Source organism: Benincasa hispida, chromosome 5 (genome assembly GCF_027475165.1).
Source record: "Benincasa hispida cultivar pf3 chromosome 5, pf3_genome.v1.1, whole genome shotgun sequence".
NCBI lineage: Eukaryota > Viridiplantae > Streptophyta > Magnoliopsida > Cucurbitales > Cucurbitaceae > Benincasa > Benincasa hispida.
The window spans coordinates 33694373-33708209 of record NC_143482.1 but is presented as its reverse complement, the minus strand read 5'-3'; the positions used below and the strand labels follow the sequence as shown (position 1 = coordinate 33708209).

General features: G+C 34.6%; 2 protein-coding genes across 3 annotated transcripts; both read left to right on the top strand.

Annotated features, from left to right (window-relative positions):
- Positions 1-2661: 2661 nt before the first annotated feature.
- Positions 2662-6774, top strand: LOC120078425 (phospho-2-dehydro-3-deoxyheptonate aldolase 2, chloroplastic-like). The gene is made up of 5 exons (XM_039032699.2): positions 2662-3384; positions 4301-4578; positions 4790-5066; positions 5589-5834; positions 6216-6774. Exons 1-5 carry the CDS (start codon positions 2899-2901, stop codon positions 6474-6476), a joined length of 1548 nt encoding a protein of 515 aa, XP_038888627.1. The 5' UTR covers positions 2662-2898; the 3' UTR covers positions 6477-6774.
- An 842-nt stretch (positions 6775-7616) lies between these two features.
- On the top strand, positions 7617-11844 carry LOC120078655 (Aldolase-type TIM barrel family protein). Of its 2 annotated transcripts, none has more exons than XM_039032946.2 (6): positions 7617-7990; positions 9025-9237; positions 9497-9592; positions 10293-10438; positions 11020-11239; positions 11486-11844. In XM_039032946.2, exons 1-6 carry the CDS (start codon positions 7856-7858, stop codon positions 11684-11686), a joined length of 1011 nt encoding a protein of 336 aa, XP_038888874.1. In that variant the 5' UTR covers positions 7617-7855; the 3' UTR covers positions 11687-11844. The 2 variants fall into 2 exon arrangements, with proteins under 2 accessions (XP_038888874.1, XP_038888875.2); XM_039032947.2 differs by having other exon boundaries at positions 11401-11844.
- The last annotated feature ends 1993 nt before the right edge of the window (positions 11845-13837 follow it).

Genomic DNA, 13837 nt, shown 5'->3' with positions numbered 1-13837 from the left:
AGAGGATGAAACCCCTTGTTCAAGACCCGAAATCAGTGTTTAAGAGAATAACCTCTCTACTATCCTTGAAAGCGAGTAGGAATGAATTTCATCTTGCACCCTATGTCTCCATCTATCTATCTGGTCTTACTCTTGAAATGGGAGACTTATTGAGCCCGCGCTGTTAAGCCAACCCTCACCTATGCAAATCTAAGGAAATCCCGAATAAACAGGAGTTCATAGTTAGTTCAGGATTAAGATTAAATTACCTAGGTCATTGCTATGAAATAGTTAGTCTTAAACAGTAAACAACGTTATAAAGTAAGAGTGACTTATTTCTTGGTCCGATCTTATGCAAACTCATTGCACAGGACGCCCTCACTCCTCATGTCACCACATGAACGAATCAGGATCACTTCGTTTGTAGCACTTTACAACTCATTGTAACAATTATACAGTGGACCGCATCTGATAGTATTACCAAAATAAGACACCAAATCTTATTCGTATATTATAGATCATTTTGACTATTTACTCGAACTTGATCAACTCTTCTGTCTCCACATAAAGTTCAAGTACTCATGTAATATTCATGAATCTTTTTAGTTATTGGATTTATTTATAAAACGAAATAAGCAATTCATATATTTAACGACAACTTTATCGATTTACAAAACGAGTTTATTGTTTACAAACCACGAGTTTTAGGACATAAAACCCAACAATCATGACATAGATAGATATAGATAGTAGTTTATCGCAATCTGTCGTAGATAGACAGTAAAATTTTGCTATACTTGTAAATATTTTGGTTCATTTTCTTATATTTGAAAACAACCCCTTGTCTAACCCATATATATATATATACACATATATATATCATAATTAGGGCATATATAAAATGTGATGCAAATATTTAGATATTAGACCAAATTGATAGATGAAAAAGGAAAATTCATCCCTAAGGTTGAGAGAATTATCTCTAAGAACAAAGACTTCATATTTAAAAGATAATCAAAATCTTCCAATTATAATCATGAAGTGGCTATTATAGCATGTGATGCAAAGATTTAGATATTAGACCAAATTGATAGATGAAAAAGGAAAATTCATCCCTAAGGTTGAGAGAATTATCTCTAAGAACAAAGATTCTATATTTAAAAGATAATCAAAATCTTCCAATAAAACCCTAAAGTGGTATTTATAGTATGTGATGCAAAGATTTAGATATTAGAGCAAATTGATAGACGAAAAAGGAAAATTCATCCCTAAGGTTGAGAGAATTATCTCTAAGAACAAAGATTCTATATTTAAAAGATAATCAAAATCTTCCAATTACAACCTTAAAGTGGCTATTTATAGCCTTACAATAAAATCAAACAATTAACGAATTAATTATAAAATACGAATTAAACACTAATCAATCTAATTAACAACTAAAGTAAATATTTACTCAAATATACTAATTATCTTATAATTTTTCTCATCAAAATGTATGCAGGAAATGCAAGAATGGTTATCTTGACATAAAATAAAAGTAAATCTAAGCAAATAAGCAAAATCAATTAACCCTTCTTCTCTATTAAAACTGAGATTTCATAGTACAAAGCTTTTCAATTTGAAGGGAGTTCTCCAAATTTGCAGCTTGATGCATGGTGATGGTGTGACTATCACATGCTATGTCAGAATCTTTGTCACAACTACCTTGTTCTACTCTTGACCCCTTGATCATGGAGATGACATTGTTGATACTATCAATAAGATTGAAACAGTGTTTATTGTTGAAGTTTACATATTTATTGAGGAACTTCATTTCTCTCTCTCACTGTCTCTTTTACGTTTTCAATGACTCCACCCATTGACCGCTATTGAGAACCGACTTTGACAACTATAGTTGCCGTACTACAACAAAAGTCTCTGACGACATGCTTTGACAACTACGTTTGATGGTCTATGCATCTGACAAAAGACCACTTGTGGCAATCGATTATGGCGACTACATTTGATGCCAAAACTTCAACAACTACCTATAATGGCCGACCAACTTCAATGATCACTTATGGTGAATAACTCCTACCACCTATTTCACGATCATGTCCAACGATTAACTCTGACCACCACCTCAACTAGTCATATACTAGAAGAAAACAAAAAACAAAACAATTCAGCCAATAAAAGTATTTTTAAATATAAAATTGAAATGATTAGTTTATAATGTATAATAGTTGTTTTTGTAGCAATTTGACATTAACAGAAACACTAAGGACTTATTTAGATTGACTATTAAAAAAAATATTTTTCAAAAAAATCATTTTTATTTAAACATTTTTGATAAAAATTGTTTAAAATATATTTTGAAAGTGTTGCCTATTTTAAGTGGTTGATAAGTATTTTAATATTTTTTCAAAATGACTTATTTTACCATAGCACACTTATGGTAATAAACACGAGTGTTTTTTAAATTTAATTTTTAACACTTTATAAAAATTCTATTGAAAATAATTTTTTGAAAAACATCTTTTTAGACGATTCAAACTTGCTTGGTTTAAGTTTTTTTAATATTAAAAAAACATCAAATGACATGACATATCAAACATATCTATTTATATTTATTTGCAAAATATGGTGAAATTTGAGGGTAAAAATGGATTAAAACATGTTTTTTTTTTTTTTTTGCAAAACAATTTTATTCTTATTTTGGACAAAAACAGAAAAGAAGAAAAGGTGGCAAAAAGTTACCACTTTTTACGGATTTGACCCTCTGGTGGCTGCCTTCGAATCTTTGATTTCGAATAACGGAATAAACACACAACCGAATTCAGTCTACATCTTCGCTTTTTTGAGTTGAGATTTTTCCGATCTCCATCACCACCATCATCTTCCTTTCACTCTGTTTCCCTCTCTGAGCTAACCCCAAAAATGGCTCTCCCAACCACTACTTCTCTCCCAAAATCTCTCCCCCATCCCTTCTTTCCGATCACCTCCAAAACCTCCCACCACCGCCGTCTTCCCCCTTCCGTCCGATCACCCAAACCCATCTCCGCCATTCACGCCGCCGACCCATCAAGGTCTTCGAAATCATCTATCCAGGTCCCGACGAAATGGACCCTCGATAGCTGGAAGTCGAAGAGGGCTTTGCAACTCCCCGAATATCCCGATCAGGCGGCGCTTGAATCCGTCCTCAGGACCCTTGAATCGTTCCCTCCGATCGTCTTTGCCGGAGAGGCTAGGTCGCTTGAGGACCGGCTGGCGCAGGCGGCTGTGGGGAAGGCTTTTCTTCTCCAGGGTGGGGATTGTGCTGAGAGCTTTAAGGAGTTTAATGCCAATAACATTCGTGATACCTTCCGTGTTCTGCTGCAGATGAGCGTTGTTCTTATGTTTGGAGGTCAAATGCCTGTTATCAAGGTTGATTACTATTGCATATGTTTGGTTTTTGTTTTATTATTATTATGTTTGCATTGTGGGATGGTTTTGATTGATTTTGATAAGTTTTGTTGAATGCTTGATTGTATTTTGTCTTTCCTAGTAAGTGACATGGGTTGGAAAACTTATTCAAGCTAGCCAAATTAATAACAGTTGGATGTGTATTCGAAAATCTACATGCCCTTCATGACCACTGATATAAGTTTAGAGTGATACTGTTAGCCACATTTTGGTGGCCTCCTCGAATAATTCTCCATGTTTTGACTTTTACTTCTGTGATATTATCGTTTGATAGCATGTTTGTAATTGATTTGATATGTTACAACTAAACCCAAAAGTTTGAATAAATAGGCCTTAGAAATTAGTACTAGACCTCACAACTGATCATCTATATTGACGGTTGAGAAAATGCTATTACAGGTATGTTTGGGAGTGACTTTGGCCTCCAAAGACGCTATTGTTGTACCAAAAATACTGTCCATTCCAAATTAGAAGTGATCGATAATTTGTTTTGGAAAAGTGCAAGAGCATTTATGATGTTTTACGATAAAGTATTTGTACTTATAATTTTTGTTAAAATGACGTAGTTTAAAAACACTTCTGAACACACCATATGGGGTTTGAACATGAAAACTCTAGTTAGAGGGCCCCTATCCCCAGAAATTTAGTCACACAAGTGGTTCTTATTCTTCTGAACATTTTCTTAACATGTGTATCACTGCAGTTTTCCTTACTCTTTACTTATTTATTAAATAGGGCGAATTTCCCTACACTAGAGATTGGAGCTAAAGTTTTCTAACAATGCATTATTCTCTCCTGAAAGACTGCTGAATGATTCCAGAGTTGTTATCTGGAATTACATTTGATGGGTTTGTAATAGGACTTATGTATGGTGTAGGTAGGAAGAATGGCAGGTCAGTTTGCAAAGCCAAGATCAGACCCATATGAGGAGAAGGATGGAGTGAAACTCCCAAGCTATAGAGGAGACAATATAAATGGCGATTCATTTGATGAGAAATCTAGAATTCCAGACCCAGATCGAATGAATAGAGCTTACTGCCAGTCAGTAGCAACATTAAACCTCCTGAGGGCCTTTGCTACGGGAGGTTATGCCGCAATGCAGAGAGTTACGCAATGGAATCTTGATTTCACCGAGCATAGCGAGCAGGGTGACAGGTTTGACTCTCAAGTACTTTATTCTTTTATGTACCTTTTGTATTGGCATTTGGTTTCATTCTACTCAACCATGAACCATGAACCTTGTAGAATTTACAATGAATACCAGTCAACCATGTTGATAAAGTGACCCATGAGCCATTTGTTTTGATAACTTTTGGTTGTAGTGGCATAGTTTGGTTATATATTTTTGTTGCACCTGTGCCAACAGATACCGAGAACTAGCCCATAGAGTTGATGAGGCCCTTGGATTCATGGCTGCTTCTGGACTCACTGTGGAACACCCTATCATGACCTCGACCGAGTTCTGGACATCTCATGAGTGTTTGCTCCTCCCTTATGAGCAAGCACTTACGAGGGAGGATTCCACTTCTGGGATTTACTATGACTGCTCGGCTCACATGCTTTGGGTGGGAGAACGGACTCGACAACTCGATGGTGCACATGTTGAGTTTTTGAGAGGTGTTGCTAATCCTCTTGGCATTAAGGTACCTCTGTCCAATTTTTAGATGGTGATGTTTCATTAAATTATGATTATCTTTTGACCATCATCCCACCCTTTCCCATTTTGTCCCGGAACTGCACTTTCGTTTTATTTTGATCATTTTTGTTTAAACCATGTCATAATGTATGCAATCAACTTGTCATTGCACTTTTGCTGCATGCCATGGAGGATGATCAAATTAATATTCCGTTTGAAACTACCACATATTAGAACCAATTTGCAATTTACAAATAAAATTGAAAAAAATATAATGGCTTAAGATTACAATAAAATTGACTTAATAGTTTGGAGATGAAATTTATGGATGATTTTGTATATTGTTTTTCATTTCTCAATTTTTGCTCGATGATCTTTGCCATTTACTTGTGAAATGTCTCATTCTTTGACCTGCTAAACACTTCTACATCTTATTTTTCTCTGGGTGATATATAATGGTTCTTGAATTGTTCCTCTGATGAATGTAGTAGAAATTTGACAACTGATAAATTGTAGCATTTTGATACAGGCAAGTGATAAGATGGATCCAAAAGAATTGGTCAAGCTTATTGACATTCTAAATCCCACAAACAAGCCTGGAAGAATTGTAGTGATAGTAAGAATGGGAGCTGAGAACATGAGAGTGAAACTTCCACATTTAATCAGGGAAGTACGCCGAGCTGGTCAAATCGTCACTTGGGTCAGCGATCCCATGCACGGGAATACAATCAAAGCTCCCTGTGGACTAAAAACACGTTCGTTCGATGCTATTAGGGTACATCTCTCTTTCCAATTTAAATATGTTTGGTTTGGTCATGACTCATTACACTGGTTTGTTCCTTGCCTTCTTTTCCAGGTTTAGTGTTTTCTATTGCAAGTACTATTAACTTGTTACATCAATACCTATACATAAATGCATTGATCATCCTTCCTTAATTTGATTGGATGCTTTTGACCTTCTTGGATTATGGTTTTAAGCCTTAATCTCGTTAATTACTCTATAGATCTTCCATTTAGAACAATCTTTTTATGCATTTAGTTGAGTTTTACTCAACTTCAGACGTGAATTAATGCTTAGTCGGATATCATTGGAGTTGTACTTCTTTTTCACTTAACTCATTAATCATTGGTGTATTTGTCAATTTGTCGATTGCAGGCTGAGGTGAGAGCATTTTTCGATGTACATGATCAAGAGGGAAGCTACCCTGGAGGAGTTCATTTGGAGATGACAGGGCAGAATGTTACCGAATGCGTTGGAGGCTCACGAACTATAACGTATAATGATTTGAGCTCACGGTACCATACTCACTGCGACCCTAGGCTCAATGCTTCTCAGTCTCTAGAGCTTGCCTTCATCATTGCCGAGCGGTTGAGAAGAAGACGACTCGTAGCAGGACAGGCTTTGGGATCGGTCTAACTATAAAAACCTCAGGCAATTCATCTTCTGTACCGACAATGGGCTTCGATTTGTCATTTCAGGTTGATGATGTATAAAGCTAAAACGAGTTTGGAGTTTATTTATATACTTTGAGTTGTGTAACACCTAGCATTGCTATGTTGAGCCGAAAGGCCTAAAATGGTGTTGAGTGAAACATAAAATGCTTAAAATGGCGTTGAGTGAAACATAAAATGCAGTAGAAATGTGGTAAAAATAATATGTAATGTTTACTGTTGAGTTTCTATAATGGTAATAATAAAAGCTTTTTGAGATGTAACCATTTGAACTATCACTACTTTTGTGACTTTAAGAGTATATCGTCTAAGTCAATTCTATTCTTAATAACAGTGACATCTTTTTAGAATATTTGTTAATTTGGTAATTGACAATTTTTTTAATATTATTATATAACTATTTTATTTAGCCATACATAATCCAAAATGCTCCATTTTAGGATTACATTTTTAATTAGATTTGAGGCATTTACGCCTTCTCATACCGCCACGAGGATTAGGAAAAGCTTCAACTCTAGGATTTAAACCATCGATCATTATTGATCTCGAGCAATTGCAAGGGTCAACTAACAAAGTCGATGACATAAAGTTTACAAATTGAAATAATGAGAAAAAAAAATACAAAAATATAAAATAATCTAAGGATATCTTTTTGAGACAAAATAAATGATAACAACAATCTCTATAATCTTTATGTTATTCATACACTTTTTAATCTTTATAGATAGGTTGATAAGATTATTTGTTAGAACAAATTTCAAAATTTGAAAATAAAAAATAAAAAATAAAACTTTTCAAAAGTTTACTTTGAAACTTCCCCAATTTAATATATTTCCAACATTCAATTACAAAAAAGCACCAACTAAACTTAGTTAAACTAAAATAAAATCAACCCATATTTATATTTAATAAAAAAATCCAAAAACAAACTTGAAAACAATCTCTTTATTTAATACAAATATTCACCTAACTCATAAACATTGATTCAAATTCAGTGATTCACAAATATTGATCTTTATTTTATTATTTATTTATTTATTTATATTTTATTTCCCACTCAAATAGTGGAGGACATTATAATAACAAAAGCATTATTCAAACTAATAAACAAAATAAAAAGGGAAAAAGGAAAAATTGTACACGTCTTCAATTACGTCGTCGTTTCACATTATTCGACAGATTATACTGAGTGCGCGGCGTATTTGCTTACGTGTTGAATCCGGCAGCTCTCACATAACCTTCAAAGCCGCCTCCCATGGCTGCCACTGCTACTTCCTTCCAATATATTCAAAGTCACTTTTCTTCCGATCAATCCATTATTTCCCACCGACGACACAGAATCAGATGGATTTTCGAGGAATACTTGGTTTCCAGTACGGCATAGTTCAGGCTCCGCTTGGACCTGATATCTCCGGTCCTGAGCTTGTTGCTGCCGTCGCCAATGCCGGCGGACTTGGTCTTCTCAGAGCCCCGGATTGGGTATTTTACTCTCTATGCTTCCTTGTTTTTCCTTTACCTATGTCGGAAATGAATGTCATGTGTTGTGGAAAAGCATCTCTGATGTGCGATACGTGAGTGGAACCGGAGTTTCTCCTTTCGTAACGGATTTCAGTGATCGATTGTTTGATCATACGTGTTCGGATTTTGAAACTTTTAATTGTTGATCAATTTGAATAATTGCCGTTTTCCGATTTTTGCAACTGTTTGTTGCATGGTTTTATAGGAATTCGGACGATTGGGTAATGATTAGTTATGAAATTATGGAGTGTTAGCTTAACTGGGGTCTTAGTCGGGGGAATTGATAATGTGAATGAACAGAAGAATTATTGATTTTGTCAATCTGTTGTGAGCAGTTTGAGCAGTTTGTATATGGCATGAATGTAAAGTTTTTTTTATTTTTTATTTTTTTTTATTTTTAAGTATTGATATAATTAAACGTACCTTACCTATCAACTTAAGCTTTTCGGTAGATCGGTGATTTAACAGACACATCTTCTCTCCCGTTAATGTTGATCTCCATTTGTTGATATGATTAAAATTATAATTTAAGATTGATGGATGATTTAACAAATTTAATGCAAACTTCTTACAGCTATTTCTTCATTTGTTCTTCTATTAGTTAGGAAATTAGTTGGAGGATTATCGGTTTCATAACTATTCTGTCTTTTGTTGTCTAAGAGCTCGATATAATTAGCTTTAGTTTATATTTTCTGCAATTGTCTTGTGATTTTGGCCGATCAATTATTTTTTGAGAGCTACATGTAGGTTTGTGAATCTTACTATGATCTCAAAAATATTTTAAAAATATAGGCTTGTATTAAGGATTGAGCAAGGTTATATTCTTAAATTGACAACATATGGTAAAATGATTATCAGACAGTCTTTTAATTATAAAGTCAAAAGGTGTATATCTTCCCATTTATCCCAACTATTTATTCGTACCATTTCCTGTTCTCCTGTTCACTCTAATTGAGTAGCAAGGAGCTTGAACGCTTAAATTTTTTGTGTACCAGGAGTCACCTGATTTTGTACGAGGTTTGATAAGGAAGACCCGAGCGTTAACGGATAAAACATTTGGAGTAGGTGTCATTTTAGCATTTCCTCACGAGCAAAATCTAAAGGCCATATTAGACGAGAAAGTAGCAGTTGTGCAAGTGTACTGGGGAGAATGTTCAAAGGATCTTGTGGATCAAGTTCATTCTGCTGGGGTGAAAATTATTCCACAAGTGAGTGTTCTCTTGCAAATCACATTAACAATGCATGTCCACAAGATCCAAATCAAGTTGATTGCTTTATCTTATCATTAAACTTTTTATGCACGGTTGTGGAGGCCTAATTTTCTTGAAAAATCAGTCATCTTATTAAATCACATGCTTCTCTTGTGTTCTGGTCCATCACTTCAGGCTTCATTATTCTGTTCTAGGACATTATCGGTCATCTACTCATATTGTGGCATGTTACAATTTTTAAAACTACTTTCTGCAGGTTGGGAGTGTTGAGGAAGCGAGTAAAGCAGTTGATGCTGGTGTTGATGCAATAATTGTGCAAGGTCGGGAAGCGGGAGGGCATGTTATTGGTCAAGTATAGATTTTCTTCTTCCCATAAAATTTAATTAACACGTGATGCTATTGTATTTGTTTCGACTTCTTCCATTATAGTTTTTTTTCCATCCTCTAAATCACTTGGGGGCTATATGTTTTTTAACGGTTCTTCTCCTTTATAAAGTGTCTGTAAATTACAAGAAAAAGAAAGGAATTAACAAGAAAAGTAATTTGACTTAGATAAGAAAGTTGATTCATCAAACATCTGTGTCTCAATTCATTAAGAGACTGTTGTCTTAGTTCAGACACCAACCTACTTACCCTGCTCCAAGTTCATGTTTTGAAGAATATACAACGTTGGTTTTGTTGAGTCAATGGTTATGTTAGAAGACTGTATTCAGTTCGAAATCAGCTTTGGAGGGAACCGGATTTTTTAATATTGAACTTATCATTAAAGTATTTGAACATTTTTCCTTTTTGACATCAATCATGCACATACATTTTAGGTAATTGCCTACTTTTCTTCTTCAAATTTCACTTGAAGTAAGAACTGCTAGTATTTTTATTTGTTGGTTTCAGTCAGTGATAATACTTTGGTTCATGTTTTTATTATTCCCATTCTTCACTTCTCTTCACATTGTACATCTATCTCATAACTTTTCTCAAATACATAGTCTATAGAAGTTTCATTATCAGAAAAATGAAAATAGTCTATAGAAGTTTGACTTGGTTCTTGACAGGAAGGTTTGATTTCCATCTTACCAAGGGTAGTTGATATTGTTGGGAATGAAGATATACCAGTAATTGCGGCTGGCGGTATTTCAGATTCCCGTGGTTATGTTGCTGCCCTGGCCCTTGGTGCTCGTGGTGTCTGCCTTGGAACTAGGTTAGAAAACCTCAACTGTGATAGATCACAACTTAGAAAACTTATTTTAAAAAGCTGGTAGATCCATGGTACAAAATGGCGCTCAATTAGAAACAATTTCCAGTATTAAGAATAGAATATTGCCTCACATCCAGTTCAGTCAGGTTCTGTTCAGAGAGAACATATAAGTGTTAGGACCTCGATTAGCCCTGTGACACTAAGTACGATAGTATTAATGTCAGTGTAGAAATTTCATTAATGGTCCCTAACATATATTCTTATACATATGTCTAATTTTCATTTATCCGAGGCATGAAAATATAGCCATGAGAATGGTGTGCGAGGAAGTTCTATCGAGGTTGATTGGTCACATCATAATCCACGTCATAAATAGTTCAGAGGCAGAAAACCTATTTTTCTTTGGTGTAATTCAAAAGTTGCCTTTATCCTTGCTATATTATTGTATTTGAACGATTATATAATCTAATAACAAAACATATCTCATAAATTTTAGGCAGTATCATGATTGATCTTTTGCATCAAAGTTTGTTACGATAGTTATTTCAAATTTGTGTGCACAAGAACTCAAAGGAACATTGCAGGTTTGTCGCTACTGAAGAAAGCCGTGCTCACCCTACATACAAGAGGAAGTTGGTAGAACTGGAAGCAACTGATTATACAAATATTTTTGGCCGTGCAAGATGGCCCGGTGCACCACAGCGCGTTCTACAGACACCCTTTTACGATGATTGGAAGTCACTTCCTGCCAATGAAAATGAAAGCAACCAGCCTGTCATTGGCCGCTCAACAATTAATGGCTTGGTGAGCTTTCCCTTATCTCTTTTCTACTTAACCAGGTGCATAGAAGGGATATTTATCTTCCATAACATGCATAAAAAAAATGTTGCTGTCTTTTATTGTTATGCCTGATGAAATTCTGCAATTAGTTTATATGTTGGATCATCAAAAAATTAAATATTTAGGTTGACAATGAAGAAGTTGAGGATATAATGTTGTTTTGCGCTACTTTCAAGCATCCTTCATTCAATACATTCATGCTTGGAACAGGACGTAGATATACGACGCTTTGCGGGTACCGTGCCAAATGAAACAACAAAAGGCGACATCGAGAGCATGGCAATGTATGCAGGGCAAGGAGTTGGACTAATCAAGGAGATTCTACCTGCAGGAGAAGTGGTAAGGAGGCTGGTTGAAGGTGCTCAACATCTGATCCAAACACATTTTAGTAGTTTTGTTCATAAAGATTGATGCTTAGAGCTGCTATATTTTTTTGTTTTCTTGAGGAAATAAGATCCAAAATCCGCATGTAGTTAGATGAATGGCTGAAAATTGAGATCCTCCACTGTTAATCATGAACTCAGCGAACCTTATGGTTTAAATAAAGCAGTAATTGGTATTATTAGCTATTTTATTCGTAGTAGTGGAATTTTAGGTCCTTATCCATAAAGGTTGTCTGGATAAGTTTTCCGGTCTTGCAAGCTCTCGACTGAGGTCTTTATGTTATTTCCAAAGTCTTTCTTTTGTCGTGCTTTGGATATTGGTTCTTCGTGGCCATGTGAAATTGGTACATTATGCCAAAGGTTCAAAACTAAAAGACATTTTCCCATTCCTTTCGAGAAGAAGATGAGTGAACCACGAAAAGAGATAATTGTGCCGCTGACCCAAAATAATTTTAAAAATCAAGTTGTTTTTTTCCCCTCTCGCTATCATCGGCAGAACTCTTTTGCTCTCTTGCTTTAAATCTTGCAACTCATTATTTGTTTTCTTTTCATAAAAAGAAGAGAGTCGAGTCAAGAACAGAGAGCGGGACTCAAGTTATAAGAGAAAATAGAGACCAAGACATCAAGAGGAATGGAAAGATCCGAGATGGAGAGGAATGGAACGATCTAAAGAGTGAAGAGCAAAAGCGAGATCTCAATTTGCATACTCAAACAAAATGTAAAAAAAAATATACTTTTATTTCAAATGGTAAAACTCTTGAAAATATTTACAAGATATAGCAAAATTTTAGAACTTTCAACGATAGACGTAGGGAAGAAGAAGTGGACATATGACGTGTGTGTGGCATGAAGAATGTGGAGTAAATTGTTTTGGTGGAAGTGTGCATGGATGACACGTGGCAAATATGGAAATGGAAAATGATTATTATGAAATGGAATGAATGAGTATGTTGGTATGGAATGATGCAAAGTTTAATTTAATATGTGATTAAAATGATGATGAAGTTGGTGTAAATTGCAAGTTAATAAAACAAAAATAAATTAATTGTTGGAATTGATAAACAAAGATTAATGTAAGAAATAAAGAAAGATTGATGAACTTGAAATCGATGAACAAAATTGATAAAGGAAATATAAACTTAAAATTGATAAAGAAAGATTGATGTAGGAAGTATAAACTTACTTGAAATGTTTAGGAGAAATGAAGAACTTTTGGGAGGAGAAAATGAAGAACTTTATTTTTCAACAAAAGGTACAAAGTTCTCTCCCTTTTCTCTCAAGGCAAAAACTTGTAAAAACATAACATGCCCTCCTCGATTCATACTAAACTTCCTTTATAGTGTTAGAAAACTTACCATGAATTACATTCGGTGGACACGTTCTAAGACACATGTCACATAAAATCTAAAAACTGAACATTTGTACAAGACACATGACTAGTACAAGACACATGACACGTAAAAGCTAAAAACTAAACATTTGTACAATACATCGAACTTAAGTTTGACACGTTTTGTCTTCAATTGGAGTTTGTCGTCTACTTATTTGATTGAGCTGGCATGTGGATATGATGCATAAAGTTTGTAAATTCGTTGTCATCCTCTTCTTCTTGAATGTTTGATGTATTTTCTTCTTTAGTAGTGGATGAGGACAAAATTTGTTGAATTATAATCTTGAGGTCTTCTTCATTGGATACTTGTGCCATTGCAGCCATCAGTCTTGATTTTTGAGTAAAAAATTGTTGATTCTTTTGTAGGTTTGGCTTCATATTATGGGGATAGATGGAAAACCATTTTTCCACCACATTTTTTGCAGCAACAGCTGTGTTGAATTTGTCCCACCACTTGATTCGATATGAACGAGATAGGCGGGAGATGCAATTTGATTCTGAAACAGAATAATTCCAGCAAAAGATCCATGCTAGATGGAAGTAATTTGAAAAACGTAAAATTAAGTCAAAAGAATTTGAGAAAACATTATTTGAAAAGTATTTGAAACTTTCAAGGATTGTATATGGTAGGATAGCCTCATTAAGGCCAAATATGTCCCACCAATCATTAAACCATAATGGAAAATTTTGAATACATGTTTTGTCAAACATTATGAACCAAGAATGATTAAAATTGTTTAACCAAAACATATTGTACCAAGCATTTTGATAATCAATGTATGAATAAGT